This window comes from Triticum aestivum, chromosome 5B (genome assembly GCF_018294505.1).
Source record: "Triticum aestivum cultivar Chinese Spring chromosome 5B, IWGSC CS RefSeq v2.1, whole genome shotgun sequence".
NCBI lineage: Eukaryota > Viridiplantae > Streptophyta > Magnoliopsida > Poales > Poaceae > Triticum > Triticum aestivum.
Window position 1 is genome coordinate 658,248,493 of NC_057807.1, and position 13,064 is coordinate 658,261,556.

Consider the following 13,064-nt stretch of genomic DNA (forward strand, 5'->3'; position numbering starts at 1 on the left):
ATTTCTTTTTATCTATTTTGATGACAAGTATTTTCGAACGGAGGGAGTACTAGATTGCTTTAAACTAAAGAACAAATCGGCAAGCCAATCACACACAAAAAAATCAACCCAAAAATAAAGCACGATCTGCTTGCAAGAAAAAGGAAAATTCAGGAATCTACGTGAGTGCGTTAGACATGTTAAAATGTACTCGATACATAACCATCAATACAACCAAAGCATGACATAGGGTATTATCTCTTCGAAAGGGTCCGAACCTGGGTAAATATCGTCTTCTCGTCACTTGTTACCCATTGATCCGAGATCCATAGCTCGGGACCCCCTACACCCGAGGTCTGCCGGTTTTAGTACCGACATTGGTACTTTTATTGAGAGCTTCGTTGTGTGATCAAAATAACGATCGATGGTTTTCCTGCAGATCAACTGCAACGCTGGTTGCGCACACTCAAGATTTTATTATTTACTTTTTTGTATGCATTTCCGGGTTTTAGATGATTTTTTTACCTTTTTGGGGTTTCGGTTTTCGCAGGCTTTTTGACAAAAAATATATTTTTTTCGGGAAAAATGCATTTTTGCTCCCTTTCGCGAGAGGCACGATTTATTTTTCGCGGAGCCACATATTTGTTCCCACGAGAGGCACTCAAAAAAGGAAAAATAAACACGTTTTTCCTTCCGCGAGAGGTACAAATTTGCTTCCGCTAGAGCCACAACCGCGCCTCTCGAAAAGGGAAAAAGCTTATTTTTTTGCTTCCGCGAGAGACACAATTTCACTTCACGTGGATGCACATATTTTGCTTTCCACGAGTGCCTCTCGAAAAAAAAGTCTTTGAAACCTATAAATATGGGATCTAGTTTGGAAGATCTCGACGCGAGAAATTTAATATCGAAAATGGCTTGGGATTTAGACGCTCGGTTAAAAAGATAAAATATTTTGAATAGACGAACGTACGAAAAAAGAAAAAAAAATCACAAGTTACGACAAGTGGCGCACAATGAAAATGGGAATGACTTTTGCAAAGAGTACTTCTCAGTTACTTCCTCCGTCGCAAAATAAGTGACTCAACTTTGTACTAACTTTATAAAGATTAGAGAGTATTATTTTAGGACTACTTAATTAGTTTTTCTTTTTGAGTAATGGACTACTTCACCCGCAAAAAAAGAAGAGAAATGGACTACTTAATTTGTGATTTCGGCATGTACACACACACGGCGCTTGGTAATGGGCCGCAAAATGTGATGTTCGGCAGCAAAATAGCAGCGCTTGAGAGAGAGTCGAGTCTGCCTAGTCCAGCCCAAACAGAGCCCGGGACGAAGGCTCCCGTCATCCGTTCCAGCCTGTTCTTGCCGTTCCCCTCCGCCCTGCCCTCATCGAGGCGACCGACCGGCCGACCGATCAGTCCGACCCCAAACCCCTCCGCCGCCGCCCGCCTCCCCATGGCCGGCCGCCGCGCGCCGCACGTCATGAGCCTCCACGACTCCGGCCCGCCGCTGCTCGGCCGCGCGCCGCAGCACCCGCAGCCCGGCGACGACCGCGACGAGCCCCCGCACGGCGCCCTCCTCCACCACCCGCGCGGGGGCCCCGCGCAGCACCCCGCCGTGGCGGCCCTCGAGGACCGCATCGTCGCCCGGGACCGGGACATCCAGGAGTTCCTCGTCGACAACCAGCGGTTCGCCGCCACCCACGTCGCGCTCCAGCAGCAGCTCATCTCCGCGCAGCACGAGCTCCGCGCCGTCTCCATCGCCGGCACCAGGGCCCGCATGGAGCGCGAGGCCGACGTCTGCAACATCGCCGACCAGGCCGCGCGCATCGAGGCCGAGGCGCGCTCCGTCGCCGGCGCGCGCGTGGAGATCGAGCAGGTCCACGCCGATGTGCGGGTGCTCGCTGCCGCTCGCAACGAACTCATGGACCGGCTCAAAGGCCTCCGCGAGCAGCTAGGGTGCGCGCAGTCCAATTCCGCCAAGTCGGAGAACGTCCGCTCGCAGATTGAGACCATGCGACGGGAGATCCAGAAGGGCAGGTATTGCCATCTGTTCAATTTTATAGAATCAAAAAGGGCACACCTCGTCACCCCTCTTATTCAAATGGGACCAAAACCCTACTCCCAGTTCATGCCATCACTCTGTTTAAGATTATCAAGTTCCAGCACTGAAACATTGTATCTTTTTGGACGATTGGTGTGGATTTTGTGTATGTGCTCAGAGCGTTAAGTCACATGCTTAGCATATTTAGGAATTTGTAGTTCACAGAACCTGCTAGGGAAAAGTTTTCTGGGCATTAATGAGAATGCAAAGCAGCCCTTGTTGTGTTGATTGTTGAATTGCTATAGATTGCTATGCTCAAGCAAGCTGCTCTCCAAGAGAACTTTTAGATTGTTAGCATATCAAGCATTAGGGTTAGGGCAGATCAATGGTTCCTTGAAGAGCAATGATGTCCCGCAATTAAGCTGGTTTTCTGGAACCTTTACAGTGGTTGCATGAGTAGAATTATGAGCTCACGTGTCATGAGAAAAATTTCATGGCTTTTGTGCTTAGCAATTTGTTAGATTTGTTTGAGCAATTGTCGTTGTATGGCCTAGTTGAGATATTTTGGTAGCGAGATAGGGTTACTCAGGGGAATTGCTATGGATGTTTCCTTGTTTGCTAGAGATCAGAGACCAACATAGGACCTGCAGCAGAGTTATTTCTACAGCAGTTTGTAGGTTATTTGAATTTATATTGGAGGGTTATGCTCGTCTGCTTCTTAATTTGATAGGGCTGCAATTGTTAATGGCTTAGAAGCATAAGGGCTGTTTAATTTAGCAAGGTCTCCCATCTGCAAAATGTTGTACACCAGGCTTTGGAGAGGAATAAAGGGATAATGCATGCATTTTACTTCATTTTCCATGCTGCATTGTTTAATTGATGACAAATCAAACATTGGTCATATAGGTCGTATGGCATATCACACTGCAGTTGGTGAGGCATATATGAACCAAATGGCCTCATAGATTTCATATGCGCTAGGGTAGTGTTCAGTTAATTATTGCAATTAGAGTTGCGGTGCCATCAATCACACTTGTAATGTTATGGATGCTTTTGGGGCCAGAGCTACAGCCGGCATGGCAGCACCTGCAACCACCTTGGCGTATTGTGGGAAGGCAGCTCAGGGCCAAGTTATCCATTTCCTTAAGTTAGCTTATTTACTGAAACCCTGATTCATGTTTCCATCTCCTTCCACCTTCCCCCAACACCCAAGGTCACAACATGCGAACGGCAATTTTTGATAGGGGTGCTAATCAGGGTAGCCCTGTTCAAATCCAAACATATACGTGAACTGTTAAAGCCTAGCCTAGAATGGCTGCATGAGAGAGCAGGAAAATAGCTATGTAATGGTTGCTAGTGGGGTTTGTCTGTAAGATTTATAGATGAACATTGGATTATTGGATTTGTCAATTTAGTGCACATGAATTAAAATGGTAGGAGGTCTATACTAATTTCAAGTTTCAAGCATCCCATCTGAGATCAATTGACAATTGTTGTGGTATAATAACAGATATATAGGGCTATGGGAGCATTTATGATTAGCCTTCAGCCTAAATATTGATATTGTCCTTTTCACTCGTAATGGTCAGCAAACGTTTCTGCGATATTGGTACTGATCTAGTGGGTCTTGCTTTGTACCATCAGACCCGATCCACTGTCTTTCACTAATGTCCTTTCTTATAATATTGGTAGGGCTGCGGTTGAATTCGAAAAGAAGGCACATGCTGATAACCTTTTACAAAGTAAAGCAATGGAGAAAAATATGATTGCTGTGGCTAGTGAGATTGAGAGGCTTCGGGGTGAGCTTTTAAATGCTGAAAAGCGGGCCACTGCTGTCACCACAGCAGCAGCTGTAACTAACCCTGGTACACTACTGAATCTCTATGGGCTATTATCCTTTTCCTCTTCTGTATTAGCTAATAGCTTTAGAAGTATTTATCATAACTGCTTTAATCAGTATTTTTAATTCCATAGCATACAGAAATACACAACCAAATCCCCATATAATCGAATGATCTGTTTTTGGCCCATAACGTCCTAGACAAAATATATGCTAAAATGAATAAAGTTATAGTAGTAGTTAGGGAGGAGAGTAGGAGAGATGCTTAGCATATCAGCTATCATAGATAACTTGCGTTTAGCAGTTTTAGCCTTCTCGGGCCAGTTTGCAGTTGTTGGGCTGGTTTGTGGAATCTAGTTAGCTGTGTGATACTCCCTCCGTCCGGAAATACTTGTCCTAGAAATGGATAAAATTGATGTATCTATAACTAAAATAAGTCTAGATACAATCATTTCGAGGACAAGTATTTCCGGACGGAGGGAGTATTATGAATATTTATCACTTCTAATCAGATTTTCCTACTATCACTAAGAAAAAGATGTTTTTGAGTATTTATATGCAAAAGTAGAAAAAAAAACAAGCCCGTTTGAAAAGTTTGTGATGCCATGCAAAGCCATAAAAATAGGCATCTTGAGACTTGAGCTTACTATCTTGTCGCCTGTACAACCTGACTTTAGTTTTTGAAACTAGCTTTATATAGAACTGATGAAGCCAGCTGTTTGGCCCATCTCTGGCTTTTAGCCTGGACAAGCTGATGCTGAAGTTGGGCCAAACAAGCTATTACTCAGAATACTTCTTAGGTGAAAGTATGCTTGTTTTCTTGCGCCATTGTTTTGAATCAGTTAGTTACAATCCTATTTCAGGGTATGCTCAACCGTATAGCAGTTCTGAGGCGACATATGCCACAATGTATGGCAATCCCGAGGCAGCATATGCAGCATATGGCAGTGCTGAGGCAACATATGCTGGAACATATGCCAATTCTGATGCTTATAGCACCACTAATCAGGTTTGTTACCTAGCTTTATCGTTGTGCTCTTATCTCCTTTTGGTACTAGCTACAACATTTGCATACCTAGATTGTTACAGATGTAAAAACCGTGTGGTATATCTAGTTCAGAAACACACTAATTATCGGAAATTCGAGTATTGATCTCGCTTCCCTAATTTTGTGTTGCCTGAGTAACCGCTATCAATTTGGCGATTTAAAGAGACTATTATGTTTGTTTTGTTGTTTTCATGTACAGTGTGCATGTTTGACTCAGTTTTAGTCCTTGACATGGGGTTTGCAGATCTTCCACACACTGAAAATTCTTGTTTCCACTCATCACTCTTCTTCGTTTGTTGGATGGGGATATCTGAATGATTTTTGTTTATTGCAAAAAAAAAAGGATGGGGATATCTGAATGATTTTTTTGTTGTGTAATATATTTCTGAAGTTTCTTTTTTCCCCCTCTAAGAAGCAGAGTAGAATAACATGGTTAACGAGCAACCTTTTACATTGTTCGCAGTCATGGATCCCACTCTTTTACACCTTCCCCAGTCTATGGCATTAGGTTTGTGCATAATGCATGACATTATGGGCACCGCTTGCTCATATCTGAAAGTCAGTTTTTTTTTTGGCAAATAATGTGTTCACTAACAGAGCTGTAATACTCAAAATCTGTATTGCCATATCTTTTGTACGCAAGAAATTGATTAACACTTGTGATAGAAAAAAAATCACATGGGTCCTATCGTGTTTGGGATTAATTGTAGAGGCAAGTTCCAGGTCCTTGTATCTCCCTCTCACTGAAATGATATATCTATTTTGAATTTTGCATCTCTTGCAAGCTCAAAAATACCTAGGTACGTGGTAGTGATATTGTTTCTTCTTCACAGGCTCAGACTCGCACCGATGGCAATCAACATTACATGGCCCAGCCGGTTCACTATGCGCAGTACGAGGGCCAGCAGCAGCAGCAGCAGCAGCACACCGATGCGCAAAGATGAACGCTGACTCAGGGTATCTTTGACCTCGCGCGCTACCTTCTTAGGGCTTTGCCAGTGTAAACGAGCAGATGCAGGATGCACCGAATTGAGGCTGGCGGAGGGATGAATTCATTTTGCATTGGAGGTGCCAGGAGATCTTGTTTATACATTGTCATTGGTTAATCAACTCTGAAATGTCTGTACAAGTCGATAGCCCGGAGTCCGCAAATTCTTGATGCAGTGTTGTCTTGATCAGCAATCCACCAGTTAGTTGATTGTCCATTATGGGCTGTCGGTTGTCCATGCGTATAATGGATAATCTCAGTCAGGTCGCTGTTTCTGTGGTCGCCATCTTTGTTGCGACACATTAACCCTGGAAAATCTATATGGCCATTTGGAGGCTAACTGGATGGGGTTTTCCCCAGCCCAATGTTTTCCTCTCGCTGTAGTACGGGGGTAGGGATCTCCCCTCTGCCAAATGATGGCAGGGAATGGATCTTAGACGTGGTTTTCTCCCCCTAGGTTATTAGATGATGAGGTGGAGGTGAGAGAAATCATAATAGAAGGCTTGTCTTCTCTTATTTAAAAGAAGACAAGAGATGATTTCTTAGCATAATATGTGTCACCACGTTTTTAGGAATAACTAGTTATTAAAGATAAGGCTAAGAGATGACTCATTGTAGACATGTCTTTTTGTCATATCTAAATTACATGCAAGATTTAAGATAAGACTACCTTATCGACCATTGTACATGCCCTTAGGAAGTAAAATGTGATCTATTCGTGTCGTTCTGCTGGGTGAAAACAGATCCCTTTCCTTTGTCGTAAGAGAAGTGGCGTGCACACGTAGATAGTTGCCTCATCCTTGCTGAGAAATAAGTATCATCGCTGTTTGCGAAGCCTATTTCCTGTATGGGAGTGCTATTTTATTCGAAATTGAAAAAAAAAATGAGGGCTACATGTTTTGCGCCGTTTCTATTCATCTAATAACACTGCCCCAGGGTGCCCTAAAAAACCGCTCTCCCAGGGAAAAAGAGAAAAAAAAATAGTAACAAAGAACCAGGGCTCCACAATCGCGAGACATTTCTCGTTGTCCAGGCCCACTGCCACAGCTCGCGTTCCAGGCCCACATATCGCTCTCAATGGGACAAAACGAGCCCATCTAAAACCTTCTGTAGCGTGCTCTCGTCCCGCACGGCGCACGCAGCTGCTGCTGCGCTTCGGTTTAGTCCCACCTCGCCTGGCGAGGGGCATCGACGGGGAGAGCTCGCTATAAAAGGAGAGGCAGGTGCGACCTTGCTCCATACTTACCTGGACGGGGTCGACGGGCGATCAAGAAGGCCCGTGGCCTAGGTTAGGGGCCCACATTGCACTTGGTGGGTGCGCTAGCCTATCATCTCCCCAAGTGGGAGAGTGAACGTCATAATTTGTGGTAGAGGGGGTACGCGTTCGCGCGGCCCCTGCCAATTCTTTGAAATTAAATTTTGATCCTTCCGTGGTGTGAAGCACGTGTTCGTGTGCGCCCTTCAAATTCCTTGAGATTAAATTTTGGCCCGTGGTTTTGCAGACGCGGACGAAGATTGCTTCTGTCGTTTTTTCGGTTTGGTCCTCAAAACTTTTGCTTGGTCGAACGCTTCGGTCCTTTTGGCTCGGTCGTAGAGACGGGTGCCCACTCTTGAGGGCAAGCCTGATAGTCTTCACGACGCGGTGTTTCATGTTTGCATACATACAGAAGACGGTATGATTTAAGTGAAGAGATGCACATAAACACTGGTTCATATCTAAGCAAGGGCCTTGATAGAGTTTAATTAACTACTCCCTCTATTTGTAAATATAAGTCTTTTTAGAGATTTACGGATTATAGGCACATTTTGAAGTGTAGATTCACTCATTTTGCTCCATATATAATTCATATTAGAATGTCTAAAAAACAGTATATCTAGAAACGAAGGGAGTACGTACTATGCTCCATGATAACATTGAGGGCCAAACCATTCAAATAGATAGTACAGAAAAGTAGGAGCCCATGATCGCCCGTGATTAAAAGGTACATAGAACCTAGCGTCCGGCAAAACACACCCACATTTCAATGCAATCGTCAGCGTCCAGTGCGGCGACAACCATGCAGACCAGGTAAAGACGTGAACCTGGTCGTTTGAGCTTTGAGTACTTCCCTCACCGTCGTTCTTGAGGTGTGGAAACTAGTATGGCATCCACCAACGAGATAAACCCTAGTTACACTGATAATGACATGGCAAACAAATAGACCAAGAGCAACATCGACCGCGAGCAGTATTAAGGGCATTTCTAACCGATCCTATAAAAGGCCATAAGAGAATAAATTTTTTGGTTTACTCCCTTACGGCGGACCTAGCCGATCCCCTAAATCCGCTAAGGGAGTAAATTTTTTACTCCAACTTCTTGTTCCCCCCAAAATTTCCCTAAATATACTCCAACCTTGGGCGGATGAGTAAAACCCACTCTCCTCCCGCGCAATACTTGCCCCCTCCCGTCGACGCCGCCACCGATGACCTCCGAGCCGGCCGGAATGGATAGCCAACACCCCCCGCTCACCTCGCTGGCCGCCGGCGCCGGTGAATCGCCGCCAGAATCCACCCACGCGCCGCCGTCGGTGCCGAAAAAGCTCGGGGATGACAAAGAACCACCGGGTCCAAGGGCCGCCTCCAACTGCGCCAATGGTGTCCGGCGTGGCCACTGTGTCTCCGGCAACGACATGCCACCTTCCCGCCGCACCTATTGGAGGCAAACGGGCTCGAAAGCCGACGGCGGTGGCGTCGGCGCTCGCCGAGGCGGGCGCCAAGAAGCAAGATGAAGAAGACCATGGCGCCACCTCGTCCAAGGCGTACGCCTCGTGCGGCAACTCCAGCTGCCCCTATGGCGATTGCTCCGGTGCGAGCAGCGGCCGCAACCGATAACAAGAAACCCGACCGCCAAGTGCTCGATGAAATGCCAACAAGATAAAAAAAACCATGTCCCATTGGAATTCGATATTGATTGTTTGTGATGGTTTATAGTGCTTGCTTTGACATTGTAGAACGGAGATGAACATGGCCGACTCGCATCATCGTCGGAGTCCTCGGCCACCATTGGCCTTGATGATCTCAACTATGATGACTCGTTTTGGGATCAGTCAGCCACCCAAGACGCGGAGGAGGCCGAGGAGGAGGTGGTGAAGGTGGTGGCCGAGGAGGGGTGGTGGAGGTGACCGAAGCAAGCACCAAGGCCACAAGGACCCGCACCCAAAACTACAACCAAAAGGAAGATATTGCACTTTGCGATGCTTTGTGTGCCATCTCCATGGATGCAACGATCGGAACGGATCAAGCCAAGTCCATGTTTTGGGAGAGGATCCTGACTACTACAACACCTCCGTGGACGTGCGATCAAGCCATACACAAGGTTCGCTTGTGCATCGTTGGAGAGAGAAAGTTGAAGGCCGAGGAGCGTAGGCTTACACTTGATGAGGAGAGGATTCGTGATGCAAAGAAGGCCGGAGAGCGTGCTATCATGTTCATGAATCCAAACACAACAGATGAAACCGCAAGAAATTATTGGGAGCTCACTCATGGAGAAATCTTGGCCTCTCTTCGGAATGTTGGTGGTGGCCAAGGGGTGCTGATGGTGGTGATGGTGGTGGTGGTGATGGTGATGGTGGCCGAGAGGATGGTGATGGTGGCCGAGAGTGGTGGTGGGTGTGATGGTGGCCGAGAGCATGTCGACGTTGATTTCGTTGCCGATAACCTCATTTGAGTGGTGGTGGACGAGGGTGTGGTGATGCATGCCAAAGATTGGCTCGATCCACAACATATACATGCTATGTTTGTGGTGATTTTGAATCAAACATTGTGTTTGAAGTGATGTCTTTTGGGTGAACTTCGCATGTTTAAATTTGAAAAACACGGTGATGAAACTTTATGTTGTGACGATTATTGCTATACATGCTTTTATTTGAATGATTTAAGATATGTATTGTGTATAGATTGTGTTTGTGCGTCAAGTATGCAAGACAACCACACATTTGATTTTACTCTGCTAACTATAGGGGGTCGGCTAGGTGCGGCCACCATTAGTGGAGTGAAATTTTACTCCACTAACTTTGCTCTAACATTTGCTCTACTAACTTTTTCGGTTAGAAATGACCTAATTTGTGTTGTGTTCTCGGTGCCTTAACCGTATTAATTGCTTCTTGTCTTACTTCTTTTCCAGGTGCTTTAGAGCATCTACAGCCGGGCACCCCAAACCCGCCTCATACGTCCGGGCAGGCCGCCCAGTCACTGACTGGTCACAAAATTTTGACCCAGACTGGCTCCTTAAACGAGCCTCAAATGCCCGGGCTGACCGGCACACTTCATATCTAGCCCAAATATTGGGCGGATATGGGGCGTCCGGGTGCGCCCGCCATGTCGGACTCGACAGCCCGACCCCATCGAAATTGCACCAAATCCACCAAACCCTTCCTCCTCCTCCCGCCGCCCTCCAACCTTTTCCACACCCGAGCCCTCGCCGTCCGTGATAAGTCTCCAACATATCTATAATTTTTTATTGTTCCATGTTGTTACATTATCATTCTTGGATGTTTTACAATCATTTTATAGCAACTTTATATCATTTTTTGGGACTAACCTATTGACATATTGCCAAGTGCCAGTTGTTGTTTTCTGCTTGTTTTTTACATCGCAAGAAATCAATATCAAACAGAGTCCAAACACAGTGAAACTTTTTGCGGATTTTTTTGGACCAGAAGACATCCAGTGGGCCAAAGAAGTACCGAAGAGCCCCCCCCGAGGTGAGCATAGGACACCCGGCGCGCCTGGAGGCCCAGGCACGCCCTGATGGGTTGTGCCCACCTCGGTGGCCTCCCACACCATCTCTTTGCTCTATAAATACCCCAATATTCCATAAACCCTAGGGGAGTCGACGAAAATCAATTCCAGCCACCGCAAGTTCCAGAACCACCAGGTCCAATCTAGACACCATCACGGAGGGGTTCATCATCCTCATTGGTGCCTCTCCGATGATGCGTGAGTAGTTCATTGTAGACCTTCGGGTCCGTAGTTAGTAGCTAGATGGCTTTCTCTCTCTCTCTCTCTCTCTCTCTCCTGATTCTCAATACAATGGTCTCTTGGAAATTTATTTGATGTAACTCCTTTTGCGATGTGTTTGTTGGTCCGATGAACTTTGAGTTTATGATCAGATCTATGTTTTTATCAATGAAAGTTATTTGAGTCTTTTGATCTCTTATATGCATGATTACTTATAGCCTCGTATTTCTTCTTTGAATCTTTGGTTTAGTTAGGCCAACTAGATCGATTTTTCTTGCCATGGGAAGAGGTGCTTTGTGACAGGTTCGATCTTATGGTGCTTGATCCTAGTGACAGAAGGGGAACCGACACGTATGTATCATTGCTATTAAGGATAGCAAGATGGGGTCTATTTCTACATAAATAGATCTTATCTACATCATGGCATCATTCTTATTGCATTACTCTGTTTTTCCATGAACTTAATACACTAGATGCATGCTGGATAGCGGTCGATGTGTGGAGTAATAGTAGTAGATACAGGTAGGAGTCGGTCTACTAATCTTGGACGTGATGCCTATATAATGATCATTGCCTGGATATCGTCATGATTATTCGAAATTCTATTATTGCCCAACAATAATTTGTTTACCCACCGTATGCTATTTTTCTCGAGAGAAGCCACTAGTGAAATCTACGGCCCCCGGGTCTCTTCTTTATTATATTTTCCTTAGAGATCTATTTTATTTGCTTTTATTTTCAGATCTATTAATCCAAAAATACAAAAATACCTTGCTGCAATTTTTATTTATTTATTTTATCTCACGTTCCCGCGAGATTTATTTATCCAAACTACTACAATTTTACCTATCTTTTTACCCGTGAGGGATTGACAACACCTCTCTTACGTCGGGTTGCAAGTATTTGTTCTTCGTGTGCAGGTGCTGTTTACGTGGTGTTGCATGGTTCTCCTACTGGTTGGATAACCTTGTCTCATCACTGAGGGAAATACCTACCGTTGCTGTGCTGCATCATCCCTTCCTCTTTGGGGAAATACCGACGTAGTTCAAGCCAACATCAGTCCGCCACCCTTGCTCCCCATCCTCACCACTGGTCCTGACCCACCGTCGTAGATGTTGTCCAGCCCATCCCAGACTACCGCGACGGAGATGCAGTTCGCCTCGTCCATCGACGTCCCTTCCTCGGCTTCATCTTGCAAGGCATAGAACGTCGCCTGGAAGATGCGGCGACGCCGACAGCGGGTGAGGGAGGTAGCAACACAGGAAGGTGCGGACATGGTCGAGCAATTGTCTCCCCCGCACCCCTTCCATCTGAGAGCCAACGCGAATTACACCGTCTGACCCCGTTGGGACAAAGGAGGATTCGATGGTGGACTGGGCCATTTCGAAGAGCTTTCTGCCTATGCAGATGCCGACGGTCGACGTCTGTGACTTGCCGCAGCTCGTTTGGGCGCGGATGAGCACGGACGTCGATGGCTCCCGGGTTGCCCTCGACATGTTTGACGGAATGTCAACAAGGGTTAGTACATTTTGTTTGCTCTTGTCCGATCAAAGTTGCACATGGCATGTTCAATATTTTGCATAGACCACTAGTTCATTCTGCACATGATGAATGCTTGCAAACCATGATCATGTAGGAGGTGTTCTTGTTGAACATGATCAATGATAATAAAGATTTAACCGAGATGGAGTATGAATTGGAGGGCACCGCATTTGAAGTTGGGACAACATCCGATCCCAATCCGAGCAAGAAGAAGAGCAAGACAAAGACGACAAGAGGTCTGGCATTCTCAAGATTTGAGGACATCTTGTTGGTCAAAGCTTGGTTGGCCACAACAATGGATCCAATATGCGGCACCGAGCAAAAGGGGAACAAGTATTGGGAGAATATTTGAAGAAGTATCACGAACAAAAGGAGTATGTGGAGCCGCATCCTATCATGACCACCCGCAGTGTGGCATCTCTCCAACATCGATGGGGGATCATTCAAGGGGAAGTGAACAAGTACGCTGGCTACTACTCACAAGTGACCAAATGCCCTCAAAGTGAGATGGGGGTGGCAACTCATGTAAGCTCAGTTGCTTCATATTGTCGTCATTTTCATATGCTTCTGGTGTTTGCACTCTCGTGCTCATACATATGTTGTTTGCTAGATGGCAGCGGCGACCA

At 45.9% G+C, this 13,064-nt stretch overlaps 1 protein-coding gene and 1 non-coding gene across 2 annotated transcripts; both read left to right on the plus strand.

The window, feature by feature from the left end:
* Positions 1-1,309: 1,309 nt before the first annotated feature.
* LOC123113958 (protein FLC EXPRESSOR) lies at positions 1,310-6,115 on the plus strand. The gene is made up of 4 exons (XM_044535299.1): positions 1,310-2,018; positions 3,715-3,887; positions 4,726-4,871; positions 5,744-6,115. Exons 1-4 carry the CDS (start codon positions 1,435-1,437, stop codon positions 5,852-5,854), a joined length of 1,014 nt encoding a protein of 337 aa, XP_044391234.1. The 5' UTR covers positions 1,310-1,434; the 3' UTR covers positions 5,855-6,115.
* Positions 6,116-7,136: 1,021 nt separating this feature from the next.
* Positions 7,137-7,297, plus strand: LOC123117939 (U1 spliceosomal RNA). The gene has a single exon (XR_006457569.1). It is a non-coding gene; the product is annotated as a U1 spliceosomal RNA (small nuclear RNA).
* The last annotated feature ends 5,767 nt before the right edge of the window (positions 7,298-13,064 follow it).

What these genes read in the sequence shown, in the direction of transcription:
- LOC123113958 (XM_044535299.1), top strand. Translation starts at nt 1,435, where the DNA reads ATGGCCGGCCGCCGCGCGCCGCACGTCATGAGCCTCCACGACTCCGGC. An exon ending in AGCAGCTGTAACTAACCCTG is followed by an intron (nt 3,888 to 4,725) that starts GTACACTACTGA and finishes ATCCTATTTCAG; the next exon opens with GGTATGCTCAACCGTATAGC. An exon ending in CTTATAGCACCACTAATCAG is followed by an intron (nt 4,872 to 5,743) that starts GTTTGTTACCTA and finishes TCTTCTTCACAG; the next exon opens with GCTCAGACTCGCACCGATGG.